The sequence below is a fragment of the Strix uralensis genome, chromosome 3 (assembly GCF_047716275.1).
Source record: "Strix uralensis isolate ZFMK-TIS-50842 chromosome 3, bStrUra1, whole genome shotgun sequence".
NCBI lineage: Eukaryota > Metazoa > Chordata > Aves > Strigiformes > Strigidae > Strix > Strix uralensis.
In genome coordinates, this window is record NC_133974.1 from 33,788,655 (window position 1) to 33,803,850 (window position 15,196).

Here is a 15,196-nt window from a genome sequence, read left to right on the forward strand (position 1 = left end):
AAAGAGATTCAAGAATTGCTAACAATGAAATAACTACAAGTCTTTTGGTCTGAAACATGATCAAAGTTTTGTGGATGTAGGAGTATGAATGTAGAAACTTCAGAAACAGCTCCTTGCCTTCATTCCCTCTTTTAGGCAATTCTGAAATCACTTAATCAAAAGACCCAGCTAAATTTAAGAACGAAAATGAAATATTCACGTGCTATTTGTTGGCTTGCAATACATTCTTAATGCACACAAGCATGTCAATTTTATTGTTTTTCTAGAAGCCTGTATGGTTGGTTGCAAGGGTTGCCATCACTTTTGTCTGGTACTTTAAAGTGCTGATAATCAAGGACATCTTAGTTGGCAACTTTCCAGAGCATAGTGCTAACATATGTTATCAGAGTAGATCAGTATGTGCTTCTTTACTTGAATTCTGGAAGATGACTGGAAATTGCTTTTTGGACTTTGATGTAAAAACTTAGGTGAATTTATTGCTTTATACATATGCCCAAAAGTGGGAGAAGCTTTGGTCACTTGTTTTCAGTGGTTGTGATGATAAATCTTACTCTTAGTACCTACTTGCTCCAATGTCTTTTTCCATTGGATCTAAATTAAACAAAGCTATTTTGTACTTTTCATGCTGTCTGCTCTTCAGCCTTCATAATACGTGTCAGTGTTGGCCAGTCTTTCTAGAATCTGATTCTCTAGCTTTTTTCTTTTTGTTTCCACTGGAATATCGCAATTGGATTAAAACTGACAAATTAGAAAAGTGATGACAGAAGACAATTCCTGCTGTGGAATAGTGGTTTTTTGCAAACCAGATTTTTTGGTTTTGCTACACTGAAGAGGGGATGTCTGCTTGTAAACAACTGTATTTTAGGTACTCAGACTTGGACCCAAGCATGGAGTAGATCTTTCTTTACTGATGCTTCTGATCAAGCTTACAGAAATAAGTCATTATTTCTAAAGGCTGATAAATACAAAATAGAAAACTGTTACTTTGTGGGATTACATAGTGCTCATTTTCAGTGATCTCAGTCTCCTAAAAACCAGTTTGAAAATTATTATTAAAACCTTGCTTTGCAGTCCTGAGTGGTGATCAGGGTTCTGCTATAAATATTTAAAGTGCATTTGTGGCTTTCAACTAATTAAAGGCAGTTTCACAAGGTCTGAGTGCAGCACTTACTCTGGGAGAGTTGGATGCGTATACCTGTTACGGGTGAGTGGTTTGATCCGGGAGTTAGTCTAACGCTCCCACTACTGGCCAGGGATGTAGAAGTAGGTCACTGAGCAGATGCTTTCTCATTTGCCATTTGTTGGCAAGCTAATGAATCTCTCCTGACTATAGATGGAAACAGCATTATGAGCTGCTTTATCACTACAGTATTTTTAGAAACAAAGATTTACTGGACATACAAGCCAGCAGCACATAACTTGTTGCCGACCACTGTTCCTTACCGGTGTTTCATCTGCTCAGTAACTAATATCCCCCATAACTAATGGTATATCTGCACTGCAAACAGGATGTAGAAGGTATTAATACTAACTTTGAATGGTGTAACCTGGGTTTTGGCACTGAACTCATCAGAATAGCGTCAAAGGTTGGGTTGACTTATGCTACTGAGAAGGATTATTTGTTGAGGTTTTTGCTATACATTACATCTGTAAAGTGTGCTGCAGTTTGAAAATATGAACATATCACAACCTTTCAGACTAAGAGTTGGAGACAGTACAAGGGATAACAAAACCTGTGAGGTTTTATTTACATACCAGAATATCAAGCAACTTTACTGGTTTGCTAAAATATGGGGTTAGTTCAGGTTAAAAATGAGTGTTTTGAAATCTGCTGCTAAAATATGGGGTTAGTTCAGGTTAAAAATGAGTGTTTTGAAACCTGCTGAAAACTAGTCACTTGATGACCAAGGTGTTTGGTTTCTCTTCACGCTTGAAGAGGGTGTTAGCATCCGTAATAATGACTTGGATATTAGTGAAAATTCAGTCTTCTAACTGAGAAGAATCCCAAGATAGTAAAAGAATACCCTTACGTTGCAGTGTTATTATAGTTTTTGGTTTTATTTGGTGCTAGTTCTGGTATATGGACATGACACAATATGACACCTGAGCACAAACAACGAGCAGAATAGATGGCACTGCAGGGACTCGATTCTAGCTGGAGAGCGCTGCCTCTCAGTCAGGCTCCTCTGCACTCGGTGTGGGCCACGGGTTAACTGGTCAGCTGTCCCTTAACTATCGGTTTGTCCCAATGGCAGGTGTTTTTCCAGGCTTCTCTGGACCCTGATGGGCTCTTGATACTCAGTTAACCACTCACCACAATGGACTGCACCAGCCTCCCTTTTAATCCTGTTTTATGTTTAGCTTTATCTAGCCACTCAGTTTGACCCAATTGGATTTTTTCGTTCAGATTTCCTTATCCGGTGCAGCATGGTAGATAACAAATTTAACATGATGAGGTGATGATAAAGCTGTTCAGCAGCCCAAACGTATGCTATTGCTTTCATTATATAAACTCAATCAGTTCTTTATACATTGTAAGGTGTCTTCTCTTAAAGATTAGCTTTAGTCATATGCCTTTTGTACTCTTGCTTAGTTGAATATTTGCATATGTGAAGCGTGCTTTCAAGTGCTGTTTTTTAGCCTGAAGTGAGTGTAGTGCTGCTCTCTGTCTTTAAACATTACGCTTGGGCATTTCTCAACTTACACATCCTGTTCCATATCCCAGGCTAGATGACAACTGCTTTTCACTCTTGTCTCCTGCTTACAGCTCGTGTGATGCTTCTCCATAGATTCTGTGATTCCGTTACTTGATTGGCAAAACTATAAAAATTACTTTCAGGCCTTCATAGGATTAGTTTATCCTAAATTAGATAATCCTTTAATTAATGAAGATAATCTGCAGATTGAGAACAACTGTTATGGGAGGTTGGAAATGTGATGCAAACATCTATAGTGCTGATTTCCCCCCAACTCCCAAATGAAATTCTGCTTACCTGGTTCTTTGTGGTGAGTAGCTGTTACCTTCTGTTCACCTGAGAGCTATCAAGCTTAAATTCTCTTAAAATTTGAAGCATACAAAAGAATGGGAAAACAAAACAAAAAAAAAAAGCCAACCCAAAATCCCACTTTAGAAACTTGAAAGTATGCCTAAGATGTTCCATTATCACAATTTCACACATTTATATTTAATTGAAATCTTAGTAAGGAACATAGTGTTAGAGCTCATAGCTCATAGTTTAGTATATATGTAGTTACCTAATAATTTGTCTGACATCTTTATTTGGTTACAATGTGGTGTAATTGGAATAAACAGGATCCCAGTGTTCCTATAGCAACAGAATGCTACAATTTGAAAACTGCTTCATTGCAGCAGATGTGTCCATAACTCTTCTAATAATCTGAGGATTTTAAAACAGTAAATTTAAAAATGAGGATTCTGTTTAATATTTCTGCAGGTAAAATTTAGTTTAAAAATTAAACCTTATAAATATCTTTCCTGAAGCTCTCTATACCACCTTCCAGGATAGGCATCGTTCCTGAGCTTTTAAAAATGCTGAATATATATATTCTATGAATATTCCAGCTATATAAGCTATGGCAGGATTTTCTGTAAGAAATATGGGGTATTTAGAGATGAGGTAGGGTTTTTTTGCATCTTTCCTTTTAGTGAAAGCTGGTTTTTTTTAAACTAAGTAAAAACATGTCATCTAAACTGGTTATTTTGATACAACATAATGGCCTGCTCTGTAATAGCTTCATTTGTTTTTAAATTTTCCTTGTAGATGGTAGAGGTGATAGAAGTGTCAGCTTTATAGCTCTGAAGGTCTTCTACATGTTTGGTAAATGTAATTCAGTTGAGTTTTTGTAGTAAGGGGAATAGAAAGATAATGTTTCCATTAAAGTGATCAACTATGCATAAAGAAATACGATAGCAAGATGTATGAAAATGCATTTAGAAAAATCCTATTTTCTTGAGCAAATCACATCTGTTGCATATATAACTTATACTTTTTGGATAATTCTGGAAGTCTAGTGATACTAATAGCAATTTTTACATACTGATTCCTAGAAAAGGAGTATCACCTGTCTGGAAGGTCTGACATCCTACTGCTAGGATGTGGCTTTATATTAACCATAAGCTGTTTACTCATGTAGAGTGCTCTTAGAGAAGAGTTAATTAGAACTTTAATTAACGTATAACTTTGAAAGTTATTTTGCATTCCTCTTAATAAAAATATTCTGTTAGAGTGAACAAGAACAAAGACGCTCTCTTCTCTCCCCCTCCTCTGGGACAGTGTGCCTTCGTGCTTCAGGACATTAATATTTCAATAGTCACACTGGATAAAATTGAACAATGGATGAAACCTAATTATTTTTCTTAGGCCTGTGATATGATCTTATCCAGGTTCATTTTCTTACATTCTATTCTAGTGAATTTCACTGTAAGTCACTCATTCCTATCTGACAGATTTCCTTTAAAAATCATACTGATAAAAAGAAAAAAAACAACAAATCCTTTGTCTCCTCTTTTTGTTTCTTCTATGTTGTATATTTCCCCCACCCCCAAAATTATTGGAAAAATAGAATGAAAGTCATGTCTCTTAGCTGCCTCTGCTCCCTCCCTTCCCAGCTGTTCTTGCTTATTTTCTTTCTCGTTTCTTTCCTCTGTTTTGTACAGATATCCTCTTCTGATGCTGCTCAGCCTTTGGCATCCTCTCCTTCTCTGCAAGCTGCTGCTGAGAAGAGCAAAGCAGAGGTATATTGTTTGAGGGTGTAACTCTTGTCAGGTTACTGTTTTGCACAAATGTTTACTTCTGTAGAGTAATTTCACTGAGCTAAGTAGAGAATTTGAATTGCTGGTAATACTTCAGGCATTTAAAATGCTTCTCTCCTTGCTTCCTGGGCTAGATAAATGAAAAGAACTGATAGAGCACGTGTGTGATTTTTACCTCTTGGTGTTATGTCAAAATTCTGTTTCTGCTCTGGTTTAGTGTCACAAAACTGTGGAAACACCATTTCATTCCCAGATAATGGGCATGAGTGACATTGTGCTGTGTCCTCAGGAATAATTTTTGGTATCTTTTTTTATATTACTTGGTTGTTTCAGAATCTAAATTATCAGTACTATTTCAGCCATTTAGTTCAATCTCCTTAGAGATAAATACAGAATTAATTTGGTGACACTTTTCTTAACTCATACTGGTTTTAATATGCCTTCTAGCTGGGATATGTGTGTATGTGCTGACATTACATTTACTGTTTAGAAGGGCCTTTGAAAAGCTTAACACACAAACAAGTAACAGATGAGGCATCATTTGTGTGAATTTTCAGTAAATGTCACAATTTGCAACAATAATGAAATACATTTTTTCAGAATGTGAATGCTCAGTGTTAGACTCTTGGATACTTCACTCTAAATTGAGACTGTATGCAGTATATGAAATAACTTATGATCTAAACAGAAATCATGGGGTTTTTTCTTCTAAATACAGAAAATGTGGACAGATGTTATAAATTATTTTAGTTCAGCTATATTTAAAAATTAATTAAAATTTAAATGACAGTGTCATGGGCTAGACCACAAGCCTTGGTGAATTTGACATGTTTAAGTTGTACCAGGAATAGCAGCAGCCACTTAGAATGAACTCACCTTTCCTTTCTCACCCACCTCTTGATGAATTCAAATTTGAAAGCTCCTCTGTGTTAACTAGTATGCCCTGTTGTTAGAAATGAATCTTTGGGGAAAAAATGAATAGTTTTTGCTTAGAATTTAAGACCAGTATAAAGTCAGTTTCATTTTATTATCTTCATAGTGCTTTTTGACTGCTTTTGCAAGTAATGAAACACTTGAAGTTCTGGCATGAATACAGCATCTAAGAAATGTTTTTATTTAGTCTGAATTCACTTTTATCTAATGGAGCTGAAGCAGAAAGCTTGCATATTGAAATTGTGAAGTGTGAAGATGAAGGAGTTATGGGTTTTCAAGTCCATAGTGAAAATGAAGTGAATGAAAATAAAGTCACTGGGAACTGAGAGAGTTCCTGTAGGCTTTGTGAGGTGTAGAGGCAGAAACACTGGCGAAGAGTTTATTTTAAGTCTTCATATTTTCACTATGAAGCTGTCAGGGATTTGTTAAGGGCAATGAGAGGCATTTATTTATATTTGGTCACCTTTATGGAGTGTTTGCCATACGAAACTTACTGAAAGCCCTTGTTGTTCTCGAAGTCCTGAAGAATAAACGTTTCCAGATACTTTTTCCTCTAGAAGCAATGTTTCTCTAACAAAACATATTTTTAAAAAATAGTGAAGTTAAACCAGAAATTGGGACATCCTGAAGATGATCTTATGCAAAACTTTAACTCTACTTTCACTTAAACTTCAAGTAAACTTAAGGTACTTCCAACAACCTTTCCCAGGAGGAGAGGAAACAAATCATAGTTGTCTAAGATGTAGAAAAGCTTCCACAGGAGAAGAGATTTGGTTTATTTGAAGTCTTCAACTTGGGGAGGTTGGAGTAAGGACAGGGAATGAAAGGCTTTTGGAAAAGTTATTGCTCTGGCAGTATATTTGCAGTACATGATTATGGTCACAGGATTTTGAGAATCTTTAGAATACAGGTTGGTACTAGGATTGATGACACAGTAATGAAAGAAAGGCTAAGCTTTGTTTGAAAGGCATGGCTACACATTGGTAATCTTAGGTCAGTAAGCCTGCAAGTCTTAGGTTATTATGATGGCCTCCAAATAAAACACTGCTCTATACTTGTCCTAGACATACAGACTTTTTCTTAAACATCTGGCACTGCCACAGGTGAGATACAGTGTAGTCTGGACCTCTGGTTTGGACTGCTGTGCTCATTCCTGTGTTCCTAATGTTTGCTAAAATCTAACCTGGTCTCTGTTTCTTTTCTTCAGAACAGACATTTCAAATTCCTTTTTCTGCAGTTTCGTGACTGTGGTCATTGCTTCCTATTGCTTGAGTGACACCCACATTTAAGCAGGTGCTTGGTGTGATAGTCTCACTTTCTAGGACCTGAGGGTTCAGTTTAATGCCTGATGAAGTAATTCACAGGGGTTAGTTGGGACTTGAGTAACCTCAATTGAGTAACCCCAAATCATCTGGTAAATATGGTGAAAGTTTCGAAAATTGATTATTTGAAGTGGTGAAGAAGGTGTTACTTGGGTCCCACCATGCCCATTTCCCCCCAAAAAAACCCCCAGGAAAACACCCCTCTGTCTTAGTGTTAGAACTATTTTAACTAACTGTCATGTTACACAGATTTAAAAATTATATATATTGGATGGTAAAAAGAAAAAAAAAATCCTTATTGACAGAAACCTGTAGCCCAATAATCTGTTTTATTTTTAATACTAGAGCTGCATGGACAGTTAACTAACCTCTCAAACGTTCTCCTAATAGTGGAAAACTTAATAAAAAATAGTGTCTTGTGGAGCAAAGCTGTTTCAAAGCTTTGAACAAAGGGATCCAAGTCTAGTGGCTGAAAGAGCATTTAGGAGCTCCTGTCTCCTCTCCTTTATTACATATGGTAGATTCTTGTTCCATCCATTTTAATGTTCAAGTATACTTACTAGTACTATGCTGTAGTTGTACAAGGTAAATGCAGATGTTTTGCTAGGTCTAAAAATCACTACTAACACTATGTCAAAGCAATTGCTGACCTAAAAAGTTCCTATCTTCTGTATGTTGTGATGCCTTAAGGAATATTTTATGCTTTTCTTCAGTCAGACTGGGTCCGTAATATCGCCCCATTTATTCATTCCAAACTAAAATGAAAAAACTGTAATGTCATTATGATGCATTCAAAGTAAAGGGATCTCTTGCATTTTCTCTTTCTGGAACAACTTAATGTCTTATGACTCAGTGGATCTGTCATATGGCCCAAGTCAACTTTTTACATTCAGGAGTATTTTAAGACTACTAGATTAGCTTTTAAAAATTAGTAACTCTCTGCAGAAAGCTGTGTACAAATTACCTTACTATAGTTCTTTGGTCAAAGAGACTGGCATCTGTCATACCAATAGAGGTTATCAGAGATCAGGAAGTACTTGTAGATGGTTTTTTGTTTTCAGATCTGCTTAGCTTAGGAGAAGCAACACTGGTCCTTTTTTTCCTTCTACTTATAAGAAGAAACACAGATGAGCAGGTGAAATAGTGAATTTCTTGAATTCTCAGAGTTACAATATTTTTAGTAGTACTATATTTGAGAATTTCTTGATTTCTCAGAGTTACAATATTTTTAGTAGTACTGTTTGAGCAAAATGAGTCACTTCTGGAAACAGCAGATAGAAGCATAAACTGAATTGAAAGGGAGTAACTGAAGATCTCTGTTTATATTCTTTATGGCTGTGGACATTCACTATATTTGCAAATGCAATGTTATTGAGTACTAGCAAAATGCCCTTTTTTTTTTTTTTTGCAGAAGGAAAAAGAAAAAAAGAAAGAAGAGAGAAAAAGAGAGAGAGAATCAGAAAAACCATCAAAACAGTTAGCAGTTGAAAAGGTAAGAATTCTTTTTCTCCAGTTTTTCTCCAAAATTTCTATTTTCTCCAGTTATTTAAAAATTACACATAGTATTAGACATGTACAAAGATTTGAAAAAAATGACATTTTTAATGTGTGTGTGTGTATATGCGTGTATTTATATATTTATGCATGCGTGTATATGTATGAATAGTAATCTGGATAATCCACATGAACAGTTTACATGTGCTGTTGCTTGCATACAGAGGTTGGTTGACCATACGATGTATGTGTTTGGGGGAAGAGGAAAGTGAGTTAAGATTTGTTAATATTTCAGCTCAGGTAATTAAGGTTTTTAAGATGTACCGTTGCTATTCTTGCACAGAAAATTTTCAGTTTTATTGAGCGCTGTATGGTCACTTAATACTGTCTTTCATAAATGAATTAATTTTAAATGTAAGTGTATAATTTACAGAATGGAATTAATAACTCTAGTCTCAGTAACTTGAAAATACTCAACTAGATATGTCACAAAACATGACAAACCAACCAGTAAAAGTGCTTCTTTATGCAGTTGTATTAAAGCATAATGAGCAGCCTTAGCAATGTAGGTACAATTAAATCATGTGCACTTCTGTATAGAGTTAATATTAAAAAAAATGGAATGGGTAATTTAAGTATTAAATGCAATAATTTCTTCTAAGACAGATGTCCCCTCTCAGTGTAGTCCACAGAATGCATAGGAGTCTCCATCTGTCAGTTTATTCCCCAATAGTGCTGTGTTACAATTATGAAAAATGTTGTGTATTCATACATTATGATTGCAGATGTATTTCTAGTTCAGTTTTCAAATAGAAGTTGTTTATTTTGCATAATAAAACAGATACAAAAATATGTGAACACTTGGAGGGGAAAAAAGCCCCTCGCCAATACAAATATCTTTTTTCTGAAATTGGAAAGCAGTTTTGGAATAAGTTAGCGCAGAAGCAAACTTACTTATGACAATTTGTGTAGCTTCCCTGAGCTAGTGGAAAAGGATATCCTTATTTGTATGGCAGGAGGTTAAAGCACATTTAGGGATGACAATAAAAATATTAAAATTGTTGATTATTGAAGTTTCAGAAGGGTGTCCAGCCAAATTAAATGTTATGTTCTGATCCTTAGAACAGTATGCTTTAGTTATAAAGGCTAAAAATATTGCTGTGGTGTGGAAATCTTAACTTTGTTAAAACCAAAGGTCTAGCTTTGGTCTGGTCTGGGGGAGAGAGGGCTTCCCTTTGCAGGGATGCCTGAATCTTTTCACATGGCTGGGAATAGTTGGTTAGGTGAGGAGAAAAGATGACAGTGCATAGTTACAGCTGAGGGACTACCCTAATACTTGAAATAAAAACCAATTCAAATGCCACTGATTAGATTTACATTTGAAATGTCATTAGATTACCAGTTAATGATTAAGCAAGTAAAAAGAAGTATTTTGATTTTAAATGCTTGTACTACAAAATGTGAAATTTGGTAAATATATCTGCATTAGATAACAGTGCTGTTGTAACAGCTGCAAAATGTTTGAAATACTGCAGCATATTTTATTTCATTATTAATGTGTCAGCACTGATTGCTCAAATGGAACTCATCTATGTGTCATCTTTTTAATTTAAGAGATTCTTTAAGCTTGGGCTTTTCAAATCTTTTAAGGATCATTCAAGATAAACTATTTTTAGACACAGCCTGTAAACTTTACATATTTTAAAATCGCAGTCACTTTCTAGAATACAAAGGAAAGAGGCCTATATCAAATGCTTGCATTTCCAGTGGAAAGTACTGGTGAGATAGAGGACCAAAAGGTTTTATTTTTATATGTGGAATGATGTAATGCTTTTGCGGTGTGATTCTGCTTCAGGGAGCTGATAAACTTTAATATGCTTCTTAGTTTGACTAGTAACGATACACTTCACATTCAGTTAGAGACTGTCTATAGGATGTTTTAAATATTACATGTTGAATCAGTAGGGGAATGCTGGCATGTTGACCGTAGTATCATTTTTTCAGCAACTTCGTCAAGCCCTAGATGGCTATTTATCCCAGTTCTCAGCTTTATGGAGAAGGAAGCAGAATATGAGAATTCCTTGGACACTTCATATGTGAAGTCACCAGTCGCCTTTGTTGCTGGCACTGGTATATGTCCCGTCTAGACATTTCAGGCTTGGGAAGTTAATTAAAAATATGTGACCAAGCAGTTGGCAGTTCTACCACAATTTTGAGACTTCTCTGTATTAAGGTAATTCAAGCAGAGTTTTAGCCATCCTATAGAAGAATCAAAAATGATGGAAAAAATGACAAACTGGTAAAAAGTTGAAGCTACAGAAAACTTCACATCTCTGTACAAGTGTACATGGAGCGCCTGAGCCTGTCAATCCTGCCAGAGGGCAGCAGTGACAGCACCTGTGTGCATTGTGATCAGCTGGATGACCTGCTGAGCCTGGTGGCAGATCTCAAAGAAGATGTCGAAAGATTAGGAAGTATTAGGGAGTGTGAAAGGGAAATTGATTGGTGGAGTAGCACCTTGGCACCCATGAAGCAACAGGAGCAAATGGAGGCTCCAAACGAGGCAGGCAATCCCTCATCCTCTTGCTACAGGCAGAAGGAGGGGACCTAAGAGATGGGGGAGTCTGGAAACAGGTCCCTGCTCACGGAGGCAGGAAGATCATCTCTCAGCCTCCCTCACCCTCCATGGTGTCCCTTCACAATAAATTCGGGGCCCTGGAACTTTTGAATGAAGAAGAGAAGGAGGAAGAAAATTACTTCAACCAAGTAATAAGTGATAGGACAAGAGGTAATGGCCTCAAGTTGTGCCAGGGAAGGTTTAGACTAGATATTAGGAAGCATTTCTTTACAGAACGGGTTGTTAGGTGTTGGAACAGGCTGCCCAGGGAGGTGGTGGAGTCCCCATCCCTGGAGGTGTTTAAGAGGCGGGTTGACATAGCGCTGAGGGATATGGTGTAGTTGGGAGCTGTTAATGTTAGGTTAAGGGTTGGACTGGATGATCTTCAAGGTCTTTTCCAACCTAGATGATTCTGTGATTCTGTGAAGTGTCATGTACTCCTACAAGTCTTAAGTTCCTAGTGTCTTCTTTTTTATATCTTGTATTGAGTTTAAGTTTCTTAGCTCTTAAAACAATAATATGCATCCTAAAAAATAGTGTTCACATTCAATTCTCATATTCTGATCTCTGCCTCATAGAACTGACTAATCTGCTCCTACATCCACGTAAGAGCCTTTCTCCAGTGACTTAACTGATCTTTAGCCTTTAAGAAGCTGAACGATTAGTATGATTTCTGTTGTATTTTCAGATATTGCTGAAAGCTTGTAGCATTGATTTAGTAAACTGTATTATTCCAATATTGTGTTAACGTGTCGGGTAATTATGGCATAAAAGATATTTTGTTGATTAGCATGCTTTGATAAGTAAAAAGAACAGAAAAGAATATTTTAACTGATTTAATAATAGTGGGCTTTCTTACTGAAATTGCTTTTCAGTAAGCATCATCATGTCTTTAAAGCGGGTTTGTGGGAAACATTTTTTATGAATGTTCAAGTTGGAGACAGTGATTTCAGATGTAGAGTATAATTTCCTCAAGATCAGAGTTGTCTTCTGCAGAACAGTGTGTAGCAAGGATACTTGTTTGACTTTTTTCTGGGCCATTCCAGTTTCTGTGACAAAATTTGTAATATAACAAATTTGTAATATAACAAGATCTCACTATGTCAGCTATGGATTGAGTCTAGTCCAGTGATTAGCACTGTATTGGAAGCAGCCAATAATGTGATGTTCCACATCAGGTCTGCAGAATTCTTAATAAAATAAAATGACATTGATGAGCTACTGGGAGGTGTAATATTTTTTTCAGCCTAATTGCTTACCCGGGGTCCATCCTTCTCCTCTCCCCATGCCATTTCCACAGTTACAGACCTCAGGTTTCCTCAGTGCTCGTGCTTAAAATAATCTTATCTTTACAGTTGCTCTGGAGAAAAAGAAAAAAAAAAATTGCAAGAAAACTGCTGGAGCAATTATACAGTTCTTCATGACATGAACACTGAGGGCAGGTTATGTGCAGCTGAGATGTCCAGTCAAAGCTCAGCTTGTTTGCAGGCAACTGAAGTGCGAATTTTAGCAATATAAAAATGTGTTGAATTGCAAGAATAAATAATCAAACTGAGCTAATCGCATGCTTCTTAATGCTTCTTACAGTCCAGTAGCAAGAATAATGGCACAAGGCAGACTGGCATGCAGTGAAAGCAATTTTAGATGTTCTGTACACACAATTAAGATTAAGACTTTTTAAATTGGCTAAAACAGTAAATCTGATAATTTAAGAGCCCATTTCAGTAGTGGGGAGGGAAGAAGGTCAGTAGTTTGACCACCAATCTTATGTGTTTTGTTGATGGTAACACATGAAAATTTTTAATTTGTAGGTGAGAATAAACAGCTAGGCTTTTAATACCTGTTTTTTAAACCTCATCATCCTGCCCACCCTTTCATCAGCTGCTGAGGAGCTTTCCCTGCTTATTAATTACTCTTTTGCACAGCTGAAGTTGCTGAAATTTCCCAAATCAGTTGTGGGTTTTCTTTCTGTCTTTTCTGCCTAAGCTGACTGAACAAGTTCTACATTCAGAACAGAGTAAAACACTGAACTCCTTTTTATTTCTGGTATGTCTACTGAGTAGGATTTTTGTTCATCCTTGGATACTTGAATGTGCTGAATTTACAGACATTTGGTGAGTTTAAAAAGAATTAGTAGCCTTCATCTACATATACTACTGGTGTGTGAGGGAGCTACCAAAGATTTGTAGTAGTTTTCTGAACTAAAATTTAAACTGTGCAGTCATTTTAGGTAGAGTTTCTGCTCATAGCACAGAGCAGCACTTCTGGTGTGCTCCATGTCGTTTCTTCATGCAACATGTTGGAGCAGGCTCTGTGTGCACCCCATCCACCTTGTACCTGTTTTCCACTGACAGGAAGCATAGAAAGGAAGGAGATGGGATGCAGTCTGGTCATTCGGGCTGAGGGATCAGGACTATGAGGGACATGATCGGGAGGGAGATTGTGTGCCCCAAGAATAAACAAGAGCTGCAAAGAATGGACTGAGGAAGACTCTGTTTGTGAAGGATCAGATGGTATAAGGAATAATACTTTATTTAGTAAAGGCACTTGCATTGCAGTATTTAGAACAGAGAACTTGGACTGAGCTGTATGAATGACTTCTTGAATTTCAGAGCAGCTAGGACAATTCTTGGTTTTTTCAAGACATATCTTTTTATGTCCATCTGCAGTACAAATTCAGACAAAAAGAGCATAACTAGGTATGACATGTTGAGGCTTTGGAGTGCTCCCAAAGTAAAAGGGGAGAACATTCATATGTCTAAACTTTCAGATTTTTATAGGGTTCAATTTTTTATATAGTTTAGTTTTTAAATTAAGAAAACCTGATGTGTGTCAGTGCTAGCAATCTAGAATTAAACCAGAAGTGATTTGGAAAACTGTCTGTGGAAAAATTGGCAAGTATTTCTGATATCCAAAGTTAGAAAGTTCAGCTAAATCCATGGCACTGAACGCTTTGGAAGTATTTGGGTTCAGCACTGTGTAGCTTTCTGTGGTGTTTATTTTAGAGGTTTCACATCAGTTGAAGTCATACATGAAAACGTTGTGATGGTTTCATTGTAAAATACTGCATATTGACGGCCATAGTTACTGTGAAACCACATCTAATTTATTGAAAGTAAGCCCTTTTAAGACAAGAATGTGTTGTATTGGGATAGTAAAGTTAAATGGTTAGGATGTAAAGAACAAGCTTTTTTTTTTCCCCACAAACTATTTGTGCTTTTGCAAAGTAATGTTGACATCCAAAGTTAAGACTTTTTTCATTCTGCTGAACATATCAGGATGATGAAAGTTTCTGAAAGATTGCAGTGGTTAAACTTGATTAACTGAAGTACTATTTGACACTGAGTTTAGTTTATTATATTGCATTTTGAGTTTGAAATTGACTCTTGTTTGTGTATAGAGTTGATTCAAGTGACAGGAATGGGTCAGTTAGAGGTTATCATTCAGCAGTAGTATATCAAATGCTATTTTTCTTCCCCAAATTGGAGCCTAAATTGCCAGCTTAGACTCAGCAATAACAGTAAACTGCTGCCTCTCAAGTCAGCTGGTACCAACCAGCACCAGATGGCCCGCATTACAGAGGTGCTGACATAAGTTTATTTTCATTTAAAAAGTGCTAGAGAACCCCTCAAATAAAAGTGAAGGCAAATCACATTAGCAGCTTTTCCCCTTCATATAGGAAAATCAATGTGTCAAATATTCATTTACCCAAATAGGAAGAACTTAATGTAGTTTATTAGGGTGGTGGTTTTCTTGGTTTGTTTGGTTTTTCCCCCAAACCAGCTAAAACTCCCATAAAAAACAACCTGTCTCGGTAAGTGAAACAAGAGGAACTATTAGTCCCCATTAGTTCTCTGGGGATGTGTTTCACTTACTCAAAGTATTCCAAATTATCATCCTAATCAATCTATACAAGGAGAAATGAGTTGGAGCAGATAGTGCTCTAGTGTTCTTCACTTTTTTAAAACTGAGTAGCATTGTGAGAATGTGTGGAAGAATGAAAGGCTTCATACTTTTTGGTGTCCACTTAAAGAGCAGTTTCGTGGAAGTGATATA

General features: G+C 36.5%; 1 protein-coding gene across 6 annotated transcripts in view; it reads left to right on the forward strand.

The window, feature by feature from the left end:
• Positions 1-15,196, forward strand: part of SMAP1 (small ArfGAP 1) — a 101,998-nt gene that overhangs the window by 41,084 nt on the left and 45,718 nt on the right. For 4 of the 6 annotated variants that reach the window (XR_012628040.1, XM_074861828.1, XM_074861830.1 and 1 more), the window contains exons 5-6: positions 4,679-4,756; positions 8,441-8,521. Coding sequence is in view for 5 of the 6 variants with exons in the window: in XM_074861828.1 (XP_074717929.1) it covers positions 4,679-4,756; positions 8,441-8,521 (159 nt within the window). In the remaining variant the exon portion in view is untranslated. The remainder of the gene's footprint in view (positions 1-4,678; positions 4,757-8,440; positions 8,522-15,196) is intronic. The other 2 variants (XM_074861831.1, XM_074861832.1) reach the window with 1 other exon arrangement.